The 14,238-nt window shown below is 57.6% G+C and overlaps 5 protein-coding genes across 5 annotated transcripts; 2 read left to right on the plus strand and 3 right to left on the minus strand.

The window, feature by feature from the left end:
* Positions 1 to 1,867: 1,867 nt before the first annotated feature.
* On the minus strand, positions 1,868 to 3,749 carry L226DRAFT_157692 (G-protein alpha subunit). Its single transcript, XM_067672504.1, has 5 exons — positions 3,049 to 3,749; positions 2,574 to 2,696; positions 2,362 to 2,497; positions 2,056 to 2,294; positions 1,868 to 1,977 (listed from the first exon to the last, which is right to left on the minus strand). The coding sequence occupies exons 1-5, from the start codon at positions 3,510 to 3,512 to the stop codon at positions 1,878 to 1,880; spliced, it is 1,062 nt and encodes a 353-aa protein (XP_067532824.1). The 5' UTR covers positions 3,513 to 3,749; the 3' UTR covers positions 1,868 to 1,877.
* Positions 3,750 to 5,393: 1,644 nt separating this feature from the next.
* Positions 5,394 to 8,441, minus strand: L226DRAFT_512116 (FMN-linked oxidoreductase; the record flags this gene model as incomplete). The annotated part of the gene is made up of 6 exons (XM_067678326.1): positions 5,394 to 5,638; positions 5,693 to 5,936; positions 6,006 to 6,137; positions 6,208 to 6,529; positions 7,997 to 8,100; positions 8,158 to 8,441. The coding sequence occupies 5 exons, from the start codon at positions 8,439 to 8,441 to the stop codon at positions 5,702 to 5,704; spliced, it is 1,077 nt and encodes a 358-aa protein (XP_067532825.1). The 3' UTR covers positions 5,394 to 5,638; positions 5,693 to 5,701.
* Positions 8,442 to 8,881: 440 nt separating this feature from the next.
* On the plus strand, positions 8,882 to 11,376 carry L226DRAFT_537367 (uncharacterized protein). The gene is made up of 3 exons (XM_067681315.1): positions 8,882 to 9,436; positions 10,529 to 10,656; positions 10,733 to 11,376. The coding sequence occupies exons 1-3, from the start codon at positions 9,198 to 9,200 to the stop codon at positions 11,209 to 11,211; spliced, it is 846 nt and encodes a 281-aa protein (XP_067532826.1). The 5' UTR covers positions 8,882 to 9,197; the 3' UTR covers positions 11,212 to 11,376.
* A 365-nt stretch (positions 11,377 to 11,741) lies between these two features.
* L226DRAFT_573309 (uncharacterized protein) lies at positions 11,742 to 12,097 on the minus strand (the record flags this gene model as incomplete). The annotated part of the gene is made up of 2 exons (XM_067684828.1): positions 11,742 to 11,962; positions 12,031 to 12,097. The coding sequence occupies 2 exons, from the start codon at positions 12,095 to 12,097 to the stop codon at positions 11,742 to 11,744; spliced, it is 288 nt and encodes a 95-aa protein (XP_067532827.1).
* Positions 12,098 to 13,073: 976 nt separating this feature from the next.
* Positions 13,074 to 14,041, plus strand: L226DRAFT_573310 (uncharacterized protein; the record flags this gene model as incomplete). Its single annotated transcript, XM_067684829.1, has 3 exons — positions 13,074 to 13,143; positions 13,202 to 13,392; positions 13,832 to 14,041. 3 exons carry the CDS (start codon positions 13,074 to 13,076, stop codon positions 14,039 to 14,041), a joined length of 471 nt encoding a protein of 156 aa, XP_067532828.1.
* Between the last annotated feature and the right edge of the window lie 197 nt (positions 14,042 to 14,238).

The following is a 14,238-nucleotide window of genomic DNA, read 5'->3' on the forward strand; positions in this document are numbered from 1 at the left end:
CTCTGGGCCTCGTCTTCCTCGCAATTGCACTCGTTTCAGTCGTCTCGTCATGGACATCCGGAGCAGCCGACTACTCCCACATGATCACGATCACAACTGTAGCGGGCATGTGGCATGTGGTCCCTTCAACTCCGCTTAGTATCAAGTAATACGAAATACCTCTTTCGCGCTAACCACCCGGTTTTATTTCCCTCCAAAAGCCCGAACTCGCGGTTTCCCAACATATCTGCATATACCCCGCGCTATTGGTACATTTTCCACGACAGCTCGCAGAGACGAAGACAGAACAAGTGCCGGTTCCGGGGATGCCAAGCGACCGCGACGTACGACAGGGACGGGGTCGGGTCGGGGAGATGCGTACGGATAACAGAAGAGGCGACGATGAGACGGTGAGCGAGCGAGTGGGGCGCGTACGATGTATAATGAAACCTGTACTGCGGAAGTATAGACCTAGCAGATAAACCATGGCTCCGACGGAGACGGAAAGCACCAAGAGCCTGAGTGGCGTCGACGCGGCGGAAAGGGAGGAACGTGTTGCACCGCGGCACAATAAGGTAGGTGTATGTAGGTAGGTAGGTAGTGAGTGCGGCACAGGCAAGTAAACGCGTGGATGTAGACGTATTGGTGCTAGCTACTTGTGAACAGAGGACAGAGGAGAGTGAACAGAGCGAGCGCGATGGAATCAGAAAAGTTCGTACACGGCGAACGATAACCAGAATGCCCATGAGAGAAGAGAAGTTCCTCCTTCGAGAACAGGCGGTATGCCAGGGCTGCGCAAACCGCAGCGTGGCGTGCGTAGAGTACGCTGAGCGTCCTTGCCTAGAAGCATCGCGCGGCGGAAGGCGCAGAGAGCGACGGGGCACGTACACGTATGCACTCCGTACGTTGCGTGCGCGCGCGCATATGTACAGCACGCCTGCGTCCTGGGCCGGCCATTCCTATACATAGCGTAGGCGGGTCCCCGACCAGGACGGGGCGTGAAGGGAGTTGTACAAGGTAAGTTGAAGGGGGGCTCCTCGACAAGGTTGTGATCACGTATAATAAGATACGGTCAGAGGCGCGGTCAAGTAAAAGGGGAGGAGAACATCTGGATGTAGGGTGACAGGAGTAGAACGAGGCAGGTACAGGTAGATGGAGCGGCGGTACGTCAGGAGCCCGTGATTCTGAGCAGCAGAGTCGGGGCTCGTCATCCCGGGGCAAGGAGAAAAGGCGCGGAGAATGAGGGTTGCGGTGTCCGTGACGGAGGGTAAGGACAAGGTATCGCCGACCTGACGCGCAGCGCATAAGGGCATTGCACCAGGACACCATCAACCATGAACATGGCTGGACACTTGGACGCGCCGACATGCAAACCCTGCCTCCATACGGGAGATGGCGGTCTGTGAGGGCATGGCGAAGACCAATGACGGAACGAGAGTAGTGTGGATGGTGGATGTCCGCGGCTGGGGAGAGGAACAGGTAGATAGATGTAGTGCGTGCAGGCAAAGCCGCATGGGAACCGCGGGAGCAAACCGAAGGGGGCAGCGACGGAGGAGACGGTGGAGATCGGGGAGGAGGGAGGGGGGAGTGAAACAACTATGCAAGGCGGTGGAACGACAACAGGCAAGAGCGACGAGATCATGAGTGATGGACGAGACCGGATCCAAATGAGGCGAGACGTGACAGGACGTGGACATGGGCGTGGGATATGCATGCGTACAGACAGAAATGAAGGAATGAGCGGACGTGGATGCGGATGCGATGCGAGGACCTGCGCGACCCGCATTTAGCACCGCCACAGCCCGAGTAGCTGACTGCACTCACCGGACAAAACAGACACTACATTTATACCTCTTCCCCCTCCCAGAACAGACAATGAGACGGCAGAGGGGGAATGGTCATAGGATCCCTGAGTCCTTCAGCGCATTCTGCAATATTGTCTCCTTCACTGCCGCGAACACTAGTCGGATATTTGACGTATCCGTCGCTTGTGTTAGACTGCAATGCAGACAGTCAGTGATTGTCCTCGTGGAGGTGGCACGCATAGCCAAGGTGGCGTGACAGGGCAACACTCACTGTGGATACACGCTCAACCGTGCCCGGTTCGCCTGCATGAATCGCCACAGGATATACTTCGCGGCCTTGTTGATGTCCGGTCCGCCTGTGTACTCCGGGAAGTAACGCTCCAACGGGACCTTCGGAAGCTTGCTCTTGAACACATCGATCTTGTTCAAGAACAGAATGATTGATGTCCGGAGGAACCATCTTGAGTTGATCACGGACTCGAAGAGGATAAGAGACTCCTGCATTCGTTTCTACAGAGGGGAGGTACATCGCCCGTCAATGTTGACCGCGGCTGCGAAGGAAGCGAATGTGGCGCACCTGATTCCGATCTTCCAACAGCACCTGGTCGTACTCGCTCAGCGCGGTGCAGAAAATGATGCTCGTGACACTTTCGAAGCAGTGTATCCACTTCTTCCGCTCCGACCGCTGACCGCCCACGTCGAACATGTGTATTCTGCGAACCAGAGTTAGAGTCACGCCAAAGAGGACTGCGGCGCGAACGGGCCCGCTTGGACGGAGCAAACACTCACGATAATGGCCCTAATGAGAACCGGGTCTCTGTAATCCCTCTGCTCGTTGCTCGCGCTCGTAGCACGTCCGTCTCGGTCGGAATGTATGTCGGCGTCCCTATTCGAAGCGCCTCGGTGAAGAAACTGGGGAAACCGGACGTCAGCCCTTGCGAATGACATCGCAATCCGCCGCGTACACCGCCGAGCAAGTCGGATACGCCTGTCGCACGAAGCGCCGGGCAATATGGGGCTCCATCAAGGGGTGCCCGAACGTCCGACTGATGTGGCGGCAGCAGCCGGGAAGGACAGGATGGCGGAGGACGACACAGAATACAGCCGTAGGGCTGCAGGCATCGGGCAACGAGCTTGCGCGACTCTGCCCGGAAGCAGTCGTCCCAGAATGGAACCCACCGCCACGCCTTCCCTCCCTGTCCCACACAGCAGCGCAGCGACGCTCTGCCCACCCAGACCGGTTCAACAAGAGCGGGATACTCACTAGCTTGCGCTATCCATCAGGTAGAACTCGCTACTATGGTCCATGATCTTCGGGATGATGGGATCCTTCCAGAGGTCGTAGATAGCTTTCGCCATCTCCTCCGAGAAGTAGAACGTGGGGGCGGGGTTGACGACATAGTCGAGGATCTTCTCGAGCCGTGCGCGGTTCGCCGGGTCCTCGCAGTCGAGGCCGAGCTTGCGCATGGCGAGGATGATGTGATGTGCAGAGTCTAGGAGGTTCTTGTATATCGTCTGGCGGTACGCGTTGCGCTCCTCGGGGGTGTAGCCATTCTGGTGGATGATCTTCATCTGCTTGACGATGGTGCTCTTGCCCGACTCGCCAGAGCCGAGGAGGAGGATCTTGCACTCCTTCTTGAGCTTGCGCGAGTCCTCTTCGATCTGCTTATCTATTTCCTGCGAGCGCAGCTGCGCCTCGCGGTCCTGGGTCGACACACAGTTGCCCATAGCTGCCCGCTGTCGGAGCCCGTGCCGAGAAGGTCGCCAGTCGCAAGAAATAGGAGGAAGAAAGGCGCCTTTGTCGCGTTTGCGGGGGGAGGACAAAGGCGAGGAGCTGGTGGTCGTCCGGAGCTCACAGAGAAGATTGTTAACGCAGAAGCAGAAGAAGGAAGAGGGGGAATGAAGGCGTCGTCGAAGACGTCGTCGTCGTCGTCGTCGAAGGAGACGGTGAGCGGGAAGGGAGAGAAGGGCTGCCTTGCCAGCGTCGGCTCGCCCAATCCGTCTGCTTTGTTCCATGTCACACGCCCAGCGCCCGCCTGTCACGCTATGTCACATTAACTCGAACATCCCGATCATCAATCCGGTAATTCAGGGAGATTCACGCAAATGAAGCACTAGAGTCTAGGTGAACTTCCACTGTGGATGAGCTACTTCCAGAAGATACTACGGGGGGGAGGGATTCGAAATCCCACCACATGAAGCGACGGTACTGTGTCAGGGACGCTTTCCTACTCACTCTCGAGTACTCCTGAAATCTGCTGTAAGGGAGTGACAGTATAGTCGAAGGACAGGGGTAGTAGGTAATACAGTATGCATCACAGCTACCTGACATATCCTCCTCCATCCTTCAATCGAACATGAGTACATTCGTCCTTCCCTAAGTATGTCATCCACTTGCCAGCGAGTGGGACCGAGGAAGGTGGTACCTTGGTTCTTCGACGCTTCGAATCTTCCTTGAGCCTTGCTTGAAGCTTCTCTCGTCGGCGCCGCGAGTGGACCCAAGGCCCAAGGCACACACCGTCGAAAAGGCTGGTGTGTGACTGTGACCTCAGCGTAAGCGGATATAATCATCATGATCCCGCAGGCGCCGCGAGATTAAACCATCTGTCAGGAACGTCAGTGCACCATGTGGAGGTGCGTCTGCGATGGAACAGCGCACCCCAAAGAGTAATCAAGATATCCACGACTCGCGAGCATCACTCCCCGACCGTCCTCCCAACTCCAGATCTCGCGCTGTTGTCCAATGTCCTCACAGAGCCCAACACGATAATCGACCTGCAAACGAACGTTAGCGTTCGTCGTCAAGTTTCAACCGCACTGTCGGGCAAGGACACGCACCTCCGCCGGCAGGTAATTACCGTACCGCGCAGCCACCAGTGACCACCATCGTAATTTATCCCGCGGGCCGCCCGTGATCTCGAGATTGAACCGCACGCTCACATGCCGGCCGCGGCTCCCCAGGCCCACTATACCTTCATATAGACATGCCGCAGACACGCCCAGGCTCGCCTCGCGCTACCAACTGCCCGGAGGCTGTACCGCCGCCGGCTTCATTACCTTCATTACGCTGCTGCGCCCCAGTAGCCTGAGATGAAGCAAAGGTCGATGATATGAAACTTGCTCGAACGGGCATCTCTCGGCGTGTGTCAGTACTGCCAATGCCAGTGCATACGAACTTGGACTTACCAGGACTAGCTCTGGAGGGAGGCGGCTACTGTCAGGACTTGGATGCTGTCGTTCATTCATGATTCAGTCATCGATCCCGATATGTGTCGGTCTCGGAGCGAGATGACTGTGCATTGCGTACATCTGTTAGTGCATCCTCTCCTTCGGTACTCACCAGATATTCCGAGACGACGCAATAAAAGGACGAGTGATGGTCAGTAATGGGTCCGCAGTAATGACAGACGCATACAAGAAGTCCAACAAAATGACCGCATTCCCTGTTGTCCGCCTTCGGGTGGGCTGACTGTACAGGAAACGCTCGGGCGGGTGTAGCACCAGTGGTGCTGGAAGCAATGCATGTATGCCGTGAAACTGACAGACCGGTGATCGACTGCTGCGGCGTACACTGTTGCAGCACCAAGGTGACTTCGAGTCCGTACGCGCAGGCCCAGCAGTCTGTCAATCCCGAAAGCGAGCTTCACATTGCGTAACGCGTTGCGTCCACTCACCCGAATCCCCGAACGGGCAGTGCGTGGCACTGTGTGCGCGTCCCTGCGCTGAAGTGCAATCGCGAGGACCTCGTGTCTGTGCGCGACCGATGTAATCCCCGGGCATACCAGGTGCTCTGTGCCATCCAGGGCCCAGTGGGTTCTGCGGCGTGTAACCGGTAGTCATATGCATTTGTACATCTGCCAAAACTATCAACAACTCCTCATCAAGCCAGGATGAACAGCGGGACTCACCAAGCAACGCTATGGCAGGATACTCGTGGCGGCCATCGCCTCGTCCCCGCCGTCGCCCTGCACCTTCCGCGCCCCATCGTCATCCTCAGCCGCTTCCGCTTCGTCGTCCTCGGTCTCGTCTTCGGCAAGAGGAGCGAGTCCCCGCCAGCGCTGCACTCTCACACGCAACAGCCGCTCGATCTCATCGACGGTCCCGCAACGGGTCAATGCAGCGCGGAACTTGTTATACCACGGTCTCCGGCCACTACATACAGCAGGCCCTCAGCACTCAGCACTGGCGAAGCTCGGGGACGCCGGAGATAGAGAGACGCACCACTGATGATCGACAAAGTGCCTGACGTGCGCCTGGATAGTCTCAATCGTAGCGGTATCTGGGTGCTCCCGACAGATATCCAGATACTCCAGAGATATCTTGACCGGATCCGGGGTGGCATTCGCGAAGAGGCTGCGGGCGGATGTTCAACGATCATGAGATCCACGAGACGCACCCGCACAATGGCACAATGGAGACTCACCACGGATTCGCCAACAGTGTTTCCCCAACCATGATCCCATCCGCGCCTGTCTCCGCGTGGTTCGCAATCACGTCCTCCCATGTGCGGACGTTTCCGTTGCTCACGACCGGAACATTGACCCGCTCCTTGAGCGTCTTTACCTGGGACAGGTCCGCGGCGCCTTGCCGTCGCCGACGGGCAGAGACATGTCGAGCGTGTAAGGCGATCCAGGACGCGCCAGCGGCCTCAAGGCGGACACCGAGAGCGGGCGTGGCAGAGACGTTCTGGCAAAGACGAATTTTGGCAGATACGGGTATGGGGAGTGAGTGTGAAAGGGCGGACACTAATGTAGATTCTCGTCAGCACTGCTCCCATTAAAGGGTAACTCCACCGGCGGTTCAACCCATTGCATAGGATGCAGCCACTATTTCCCCCTCTTGTGTTGGATTAAGAAATGCAGTCCAGCGATGACTGCATTGAGGAAGGATGGGAGCTCCTCATTAGCACAAGGTGCCACACGGGCGTAACATCCTGAAGAGGCCAGTGTCCGCCCGGGCGGGGCGCGCACTCGAGCAAAAACGTGATCCATAAATCCGCCGCAGCTCAGAAGTGATATTTGCGGCACACGCCCGGCACAGCGTCCGTGAGATCACTCAACAGAGCTGAACGACGGCGAGCTCACAAATTGCGGTCCGAGGTGACCTGGATAGGTAGGCGAGCAGGCGAGCGACATCCTCAAGCTATGTTTAGCGTTCGCGACTGCTGCAGGGCTCTTCCCCGTATATGCATCGTGCAACGTGCAACAGCACCGACAGTGGCCCCGGAGGAGCCTCGCAGCAAATCCATCTGAATCTCAGCGGGGAATGGAGCAAGCGCGAACATCTTAGCGATTGGGGCATGTATCTGTCCGACCGCAATCCGGCGGACTGTCTGTCCGCCAAGAGCCGCCGTCCGTCTCCGTCACTCACATGCTTTAGTCTCGACAACGCCAAGATGTCACCGGCCATCATGTAGCCAAGTTCACTCTCACTGTACATATAGTATATATTCTCGCTGTCGCGTCGGCCCGTCATCTCTCTCCGCCCAAAACCATGGACCTGGAATCAGGTGCTAGCACGGAAAAAGGCGGACCAGCTCGAGGAGGAAGGGTGCGGGGTGTCGTACCGCTGGCATAGCACACACGCTGGAGCGAAGACTCAGGAGTGAAGCATCGGCATAATGGGAACGGCGCTAGTCAATGCATAAAGGAGGCAGAGAGGTGCAACTTGGTCACTGTAATGTGCCTGCGACCTTTATCCGCCGGGCAAACTTCCCAATCGCTCAGACGTTCTCGACTTTCTCGAGCGAACGGGAAGGCGACCGGGAATTCGGTACATTTCGCAGGTACCCCTGGGCGACGCGCAACGTTCCTACAGATATACGAGAAAGGGTCACATGGACTGCGGAATGGCCATGTATGCATACATGTGCGCATACATGCGCAGGTGCCGGTGCCGGTGCGCCCAGAGCCAACACGCACTTTGACGCGTGCGTAGAGGTGTGACCGAGTGGGGGGAAGGTGTGACCATGGCGAACCTGACAATGCCCAAACACACCAAGTGCAAGGCGCATATATCCATGTCGCAGGCCATCTGATACAGTTCGCATGCGGCCAAAGGCGACGCGCACTATACTGCTCGCTCAGAATTGATCTTGGGGGAAAGGGCCGCATACACATATAGGCACATATATGTATGCGGCTCGCGACAATACGCCCTTCCCTGCTCTCAACTTGCCGCACCGGTCATCTGCGAGAAAAGAAGACACTCACCGATACTCTCGACAAGCGGCCAGTCCTTTTGGCCGAGGAGGTATCCTCCATAATGTCCTTCCCGCGCAGCATCCTGAGGACAACCGAGGTTGAGATCTACGCGTCTTCGCCGCCTCCATGAGTAACAATTCGCGGATGATTTTATTGCAGAATGAAGACACACACCTACAGCATCCGCTCTGTCGACGACAGTCTTGGCTGCACGTACGACCACATCTGGGTCGTTCCCGCACAGCTGTACCACAACTGGGCTGTCGTAGTCCTCACGCAGCCCACGCGTGTGGAACTCGAGGTAATCCTGGTCGTTCAGGAGACGGTCGGGGAGAAGCATTTGCGTGTAGACGAGCGAGGTGTTGTAGCGTCGTACGAGGATGCGGAATGGAAGGTCACTCTGGTTGACCATCGGGGCCGCTATTCGAGAGAGGTCAAGGCCGTGCGCAGGCATCGTTTCGATGAGATGGTGGTCGGAAGCAAAACTGAGACGAGGGCATGAGTGCGATAAGATAACGTATGTCGTCGGAGATTGCCGGAGTACCATTGCCAGTGCGAGTCGTTATGCGGACACTGTTCCCCGACGACCAACGCACACCTCCCCTTGCAAATCCTCCCCACATACATTCGAACGACTTCTAGTCTGGTCCGTTGAGGTTGTCTTCACGACGGAGGGCAGGTGAGGCAGCGCTAGCAGTGGACAGCTCCAAGGCGCGTGATGAGGGACATCAGCAGATGCACACGACAGCGAAGAGCCCTATTCACGGGGGAAGCAGAAGGCCCAGTCAGATGATGCCTCCCGCAGACAGCCTTTCGCTGTGGTACGTGTCGCAGTACCTCTCTTACCTGTCTCGCCCGCGCGGCTGCCAATCCACGCCCACGCGCCCGAGAGAAGCGTGGCTCATGTGCTTTCCACCGTTACTCAAGTCATGGCAAGACCCGGAGAAGCGGCGATGGAGGCTGAGGTGATCTATGCCCGGGCGGCGGGGCGAGTTTGGTGCTTGCTTTGATGGCGGACTGCTTCCTGACCACCTTTCGCTCTCGGGGGATATAAGACGGACTGGGCTGCCAGCGTGCGCGTGCGTCGTCCCCGTCGACCTTCACGTTCTCGGTCTCCAGGTCTGGGCCCCTCCTCCAGCCAGGCTCCGCCGCTCTAGCACTAAGTACTTATATTTATCACGATCTGCGACGACGCCCTACGATGCTGAAGATGTCTGTTCTAACTCAACAACCGCGCTGGCTCTTGCTCTCCGTCTTCCTCATCCTCTGGTCCTGGTCTTCCGGCTTCAAACGCGATGGCAACCGCGCAAAGGTGCTCGGGCTCGGCGTTGAGGCCCGTTCACCCCCCTTCGAGGGCACATGGCAGGAGAAGCGACAGATGGGATTCCCGATGTGCGCGCAGCGGTGCGCTGTGGAGGCAACTCAGGATATTGGCTGCGGGACCTCTCTGTGAGTACTTCTCTGTGCTCTCTAGCTCGCGACTATGAAGTGGCGTCCCGCAAGTGGACAGAGCTTGCGAGTTCCCGTCTTGACTGGAGCTATACGTGCCGCGGCCACAGCCCACCTGGTTCCCATCATCGCTCGAGTTACGGTGCGCTGGAGGGCCAAAAGCCGGACTATGCGCTCTGCTGCATACAGATGGCGCGTGTATATTCATGTATCCGCAACGGACAAGCTCTGTCTGCTTCGCGGCGTGGTGGCCACTGCAGCGTAGCTCATGCGTGACCCCGCGACGTCCGGCGGAGAACATTCTCAGACTGGCTCTCCTTGACGCGTCGACCGGCGCCGCCCCCATTCTAATAGCACCCAATCTCGGGTTCATGGTTTTCGACGGAGGGTTGGCGGAGTTGAGAACACATCCCCAATGAGAGGAGGTTTACTGTTGGCCGGCGACGCTTCGGTGTTACCGGGACTAAGATCAGTGAGCGGCGGGTGACCAAGCGGCCTACACTGCAGTACATAATTCAGGACGCCGGGCGGCGGGCGCACGGGCGGCCCTTCGTCCGGCGCACTGCAGTCTGACCGCCGGAGGCTCCGCTGACTCCCCGAGCATCTCTTGTCCGAGGACGCCGAGCAGCCCGTGACGGGCTTGATGGTTGTAATAGCCCTGCTGCCCATCTCGCAGCCCCACTAGAAGATGCGCAACGCATGCCGCGCAGTCTTGGTTCGCGACATGCTAGCCGCGCGGGGAGGGTTTTCTCGCACCACGCATGCGCGATCGCCATTACGGTCACTTATTCCGCTATATGATGGCCCAGTAGAAGGGTCTGGGTCTCCTGTCAGGCCGAGAGAAAAGTTGCGTTTGGCCGAACTATCCTTCTTTCGGAAAGGCGATTCACAGTAGGGAACCTATTCGGCGGCAAGGAACGTCAGAATTTCCGGGTAGGTCGCCCTCTGTGACCTTTCTCGGCCATCGAGAAGGTAGCATGTACATACATGCCGCGGCCACAGCCGCATACATACGTACACGAAAACGCGCGCATACCGTTTCATCCACACTGAACATCCGACTAAAACAGATGGCTAACCACACACCTCCAGAAACTTCGCATGCGCATGCCACCAACCAAACTTCATGGCCGACGCCGTGAACTGCATGACAGGCAGCTGCAGCGCAAGCGACAAGGCGATGGGCCAGTCTTTCATGATGCTCGCATGCAAGCAAGTCGGTGCGTCCCTCTCTGTCTCTCCATCCTTGTTCCCCCCCCAAAAAAAACTCAACTGATGATGGTATCTCACCCACAGGCACCTCCGTCGCCCTCCCAACCAGCTTCCCCGTCACCAGCACGTCCATCACCTCTGGGATCCCGCCCGTCTGCACGACCGGCTCCCCGACGTCCGCCGGGTCCGCCACGACGACGACGACCGTCTCGGTGACCGTCACCGTCACCGCCGGCTCTTCTGGCACGTCTCCCGGCTCTTCTCCCACCTCCCGGTCTTCTGCAACATCCTCTCCTGGGTCAGCGTCGGGGCCTACGGTGACCGTTACCGCGACGGCGACCGCAACGGCAACGACGAGCGGCACGGCCACCGTGCCGACAACGAGCAGGAGCGCGACAACCATCGTGTCGACGAGTACGCTCGGGAGCGGGGCGTCGGGGTCCGGCTCGGGGGCGGTCGGGAGCAATGGCGCGCGCCCGATGTTTGCGGACGTGCCTGTCTTGGCTGTGGGTGCTGCTGCGCTCGCGGTTGTGGCGGGGATGCTGCTTCCGGTGGTGATGTGAGGCTGGGTGGTGGATGTGTACGATGGTGAAGATGATACCGGTTTCCAGTGTACTTTCTTGGGTCGGTGTATGCTAGCGTTATTCGTGTTTTTTTGTGTATCTGTAGTTGTTGTGTACGATCGTGGTTCGAACTCGTCTACCTCAGCTTCATCGAAGCGTGGTCTGATGTGCAGTGCTCGAGTTGCGCGTTGAACCTGGTACAGTGATGGACGATTGAATTTCTGGTCAATCACGACATTGACGTCGACATCAATCTCGTTTGCAGTGTACTCGATTATAGTGCATGCGACGAACCCGGACTCCGAGAAATCGTCAGCATTTCAACAACGGATAGTTAAACGGACACGCAAGGACAAGGCGGAGAAGACGAGTGTCAACTTGGCAATAATCGAAGTCGTACAATACGGTGCGTCAATGATACACGAATTCAAAGCGCTACATGGCGACCAACATCGAGCGGATGATCGTGATCGTGACCAACACACTCAACGGACCACATCCTCCTCTGCATCATGCTAGGGACTAGGGCTTTATGGCGTCGGCGCGACGGTGACGGTCGTGGTGTCGGTGACGGTGGTAGTGACCGTTGGCGAATCGGACGTCACCGTCACGAACGAGACAGAATTGCACGGCACACCCGAGGAGTACCCAGGATTGTTTGGATACCCGGGGTTGCTTGGGTAGCCAGGGTAACCAGGGTAGCCAGGGTAGCCCGGATAGCCCGGATAGCCTGGGTAGCCAGGATAACCATCTGCGCAGAAGACCGTGAGCCAAGAGCCATCCACCATCGTCAAGTGCATTTGGAAAGAGGAAGCATACCGTCAGCCTGGACTCCGGCGAAAGCAGCGAGGACGCTGACGAGGGCGACGAGCTTCGCAGAGATCATGGTGCTGAGAGACAACGTAGTAGCTTGGTGGGGTACCGGGTATTGGGGAAGGGGCGAAGTATCGAAAAACTGACGGGGACAATCAAGGTTATATATTGCCTCACGAGCTGACCACATCCAGCGCGGATGCGGACATGACCGTGAAGAACGCAAAGTCGCAGACAGCCCGGGGATGCATTGAGAGAGTGCGCCATCGACGGTCGACTGTGATTTTCGTCATCGGAAGACTCGGAGCACCGTCATGAGCTGCAGAACCGAATCCGGCGGATGCAAAGAAACCATCGTGGAGCGGATAGAACCGGAAAGATCAGAATCCGGCATGCGTCTAGTAGGGGAAGGGTCGCCGTTCCTGGGAGTACGTGTCTAGAGGTAGCGGAAGCAATTCTGGATGGCACCGTGTTGAGGGTCAGAACAAGTCACGGCACAGGCACTGACATGTATCGGGAGAAACCAGAGAGCTCGACCATTTCGAGACTTCTCGAGAGCTTATGATGCTTGCATACGGCCAGAACCAGAGGATCCACAACGGGGAGCGTGGTCAGTAACCCGGATGGTGCGGAATGAACCACAAGGACAGTTGGACAGTTGCCATTTTCGGCATGTCCGCTTGGGGAGAAGTTGCGGCACGAAGGTGGCCTCGTCGGCTCTGACCGACGAGTACATGCAAAACCGCGTGGTTCCAGCGGGAGAAGATGCGGCCTCGTGCGGATGTAACTAGCGCCATCGTTAGGGGGGGCGGAACAAACGAACGACGCACCGTACAGGAGACGATGGATCGTCGCAAAGGACGCCCCTTCTTGGGGCGCGCAAGCCTGGAGGCGTGTCGTCATTAAGACTCAGTCCCGGGGACGATGGAGAACGGGATCGTACAAGTACCTTGGTCTGCGTCTGAGAATTCGTTCTATCACGCCACTCGCCCACCGCATCCTACGCGTACACCTGCCAGTACTCTTCACCTTCTGACGCTGTCTGCACCATGTTCTTTTCGAAATCCTTCGCTCTCACCGCTGTCGCACTCGTGGCCTCCACGGGGGTCAGTGCTAGTGGTAAGCAACGACCATTCACCTCAGCTCATATGCGTCATACTCATCCTCCCTCTCCTAGTGATGCTCGAAGCCCGCCAGGACTGTTACACCAGAACACGGACTATCACCGAGTACCGTCCGGCCATGACCAGCACGAGCACAGTTACATCCACCATTACCGAGACGTCGTCGGAGACGTTTAGCAAACGCCAGACCCCGTATACGACGACCGAGACGAGTCCCTTCGCCACCTTTACGGAGTCGACCCCGGTTTCGACGTGGCAGACTTACTCTACTTATACGTGAACGTAGTCAGCGAAAACGTATGCTGACCGTACAGTGGAGAAGAGACTGTTGTGTGTAGCATGAGACCGAACATCTCTGTCGAGTACTGTGGATTGATGTATCATATGAGTTGTAGTATTCGCAATGACCTTAGAATTAATCAGTATGATACAAAAGTGCACGTTTGATTGTTGGTTTCAGACTGTACGCATGATTGCTGGCCCCAGACTGTGAATTTGAATGGTCGTAGGTTCCTATGATGGTAATACGCGGATACTTAAGTTCTCGAGAGTTGGACTACTCCAACGGCGTGCCTGCAAACAGCCAGAGGTACCGCGAGCCGCTCAAGCGCATGTGCGCCCGCGGACACACCCCGCAACTCGTGTCCATGATACTCGAGATCACGACGCGCTGGCGCACATAGAAGACAATGGGCGACCTCGTCCAGCCGCTGCTGCAGTGGCCGACGCTCGAGCGCGCCGTCGTCAACGCTACGCGCAGCGAGTACCAGGTGACGGAGGGCGACATCGAGCGGATGGCGCGTGCGTGGCCGAAGCTCACCCGGCTGGCCCTCCGCTGGAATGCCCGCGCGTCGCGTGCGGCCGGGGGCGCCGTCCCGCCTCTGAAGATCTGAAGGCCCACGGGCACCTTGCGGGGCACTGTCCGAACCTGAACGAGCTTGTCTGCTCGTGCATCGACGCTGACGGGCCCATCCCGGACCAGCCAAGGTCGCCTGCATCAGCAAAAACCTCCCTGGCCAATTTGCGCTAATAGACGCAAATTGGCGTAACTTCACTATTTGGTCACACCATATTGTCAATGTGTCGATAT

The sequence above is a fragment of the Lentinus tigrinus genome, assembly GCF_003813185.1.
Source record: "Lentinus tigrinus ALCF2SS1-7 unplaced genomic scaffold L226scaffold_24, whole genome shotgun sequence".
In the NCBI taxonomy this organism is placed as follows: Eukaryota; Fungi; Basidiomycota; class Agaricomycetes; order Polyporales; family Polyporaceae; genus Lentinus; species Lentinus tigrinus.

Bases quoted from the DNA above. Each gene is read 5' to 3' on its own strand.
- L226DRAFT_157692 (XM_067672504.1), bottom strand. From the start codon at position 3,512: ATGGGCAACTGTGTGTCGACCCAGGACCGCGAGGCGCAGCTGCGCTCG. The intron at 2,697-3,048 runs GTGAGTATCCCG...CGGTTTCCCCAG, and splicing joins CTGATGGATAGCGCAAGCTA to TTTCTTCACCGAGGCGCTTC. The intron at 1,978-2,055 runs GTGAGTGTTGCC...TCTGCATTGCAG, and splicing joins CGGTTGAGCGTGTATCCACA to TCTAACACAAGCGACGGATA.
- L226DRAFT_537367 (XM_067681315.1), top strand. From the start codon at position 9,198: ATGTCTGTTCTAACTCAACAACCGCGCTGGCTCTTGCTCTCCGTCTTC. The intron at 9,437-10,528 runs GTGAGTACTTCT...ACACACCTCCAG, and splicing joins ATTGGCTGCGGGACCTCTCT to AAACTTCGCATGCGCATGCC. The intron at 10,657-10,732 runs GTGCGTCCCTCT...TCTCACCCACAG, and splicing joins GCTCGCATGCAAGCAAGTCG to GCACCTCCGTCGCCCTCCCA.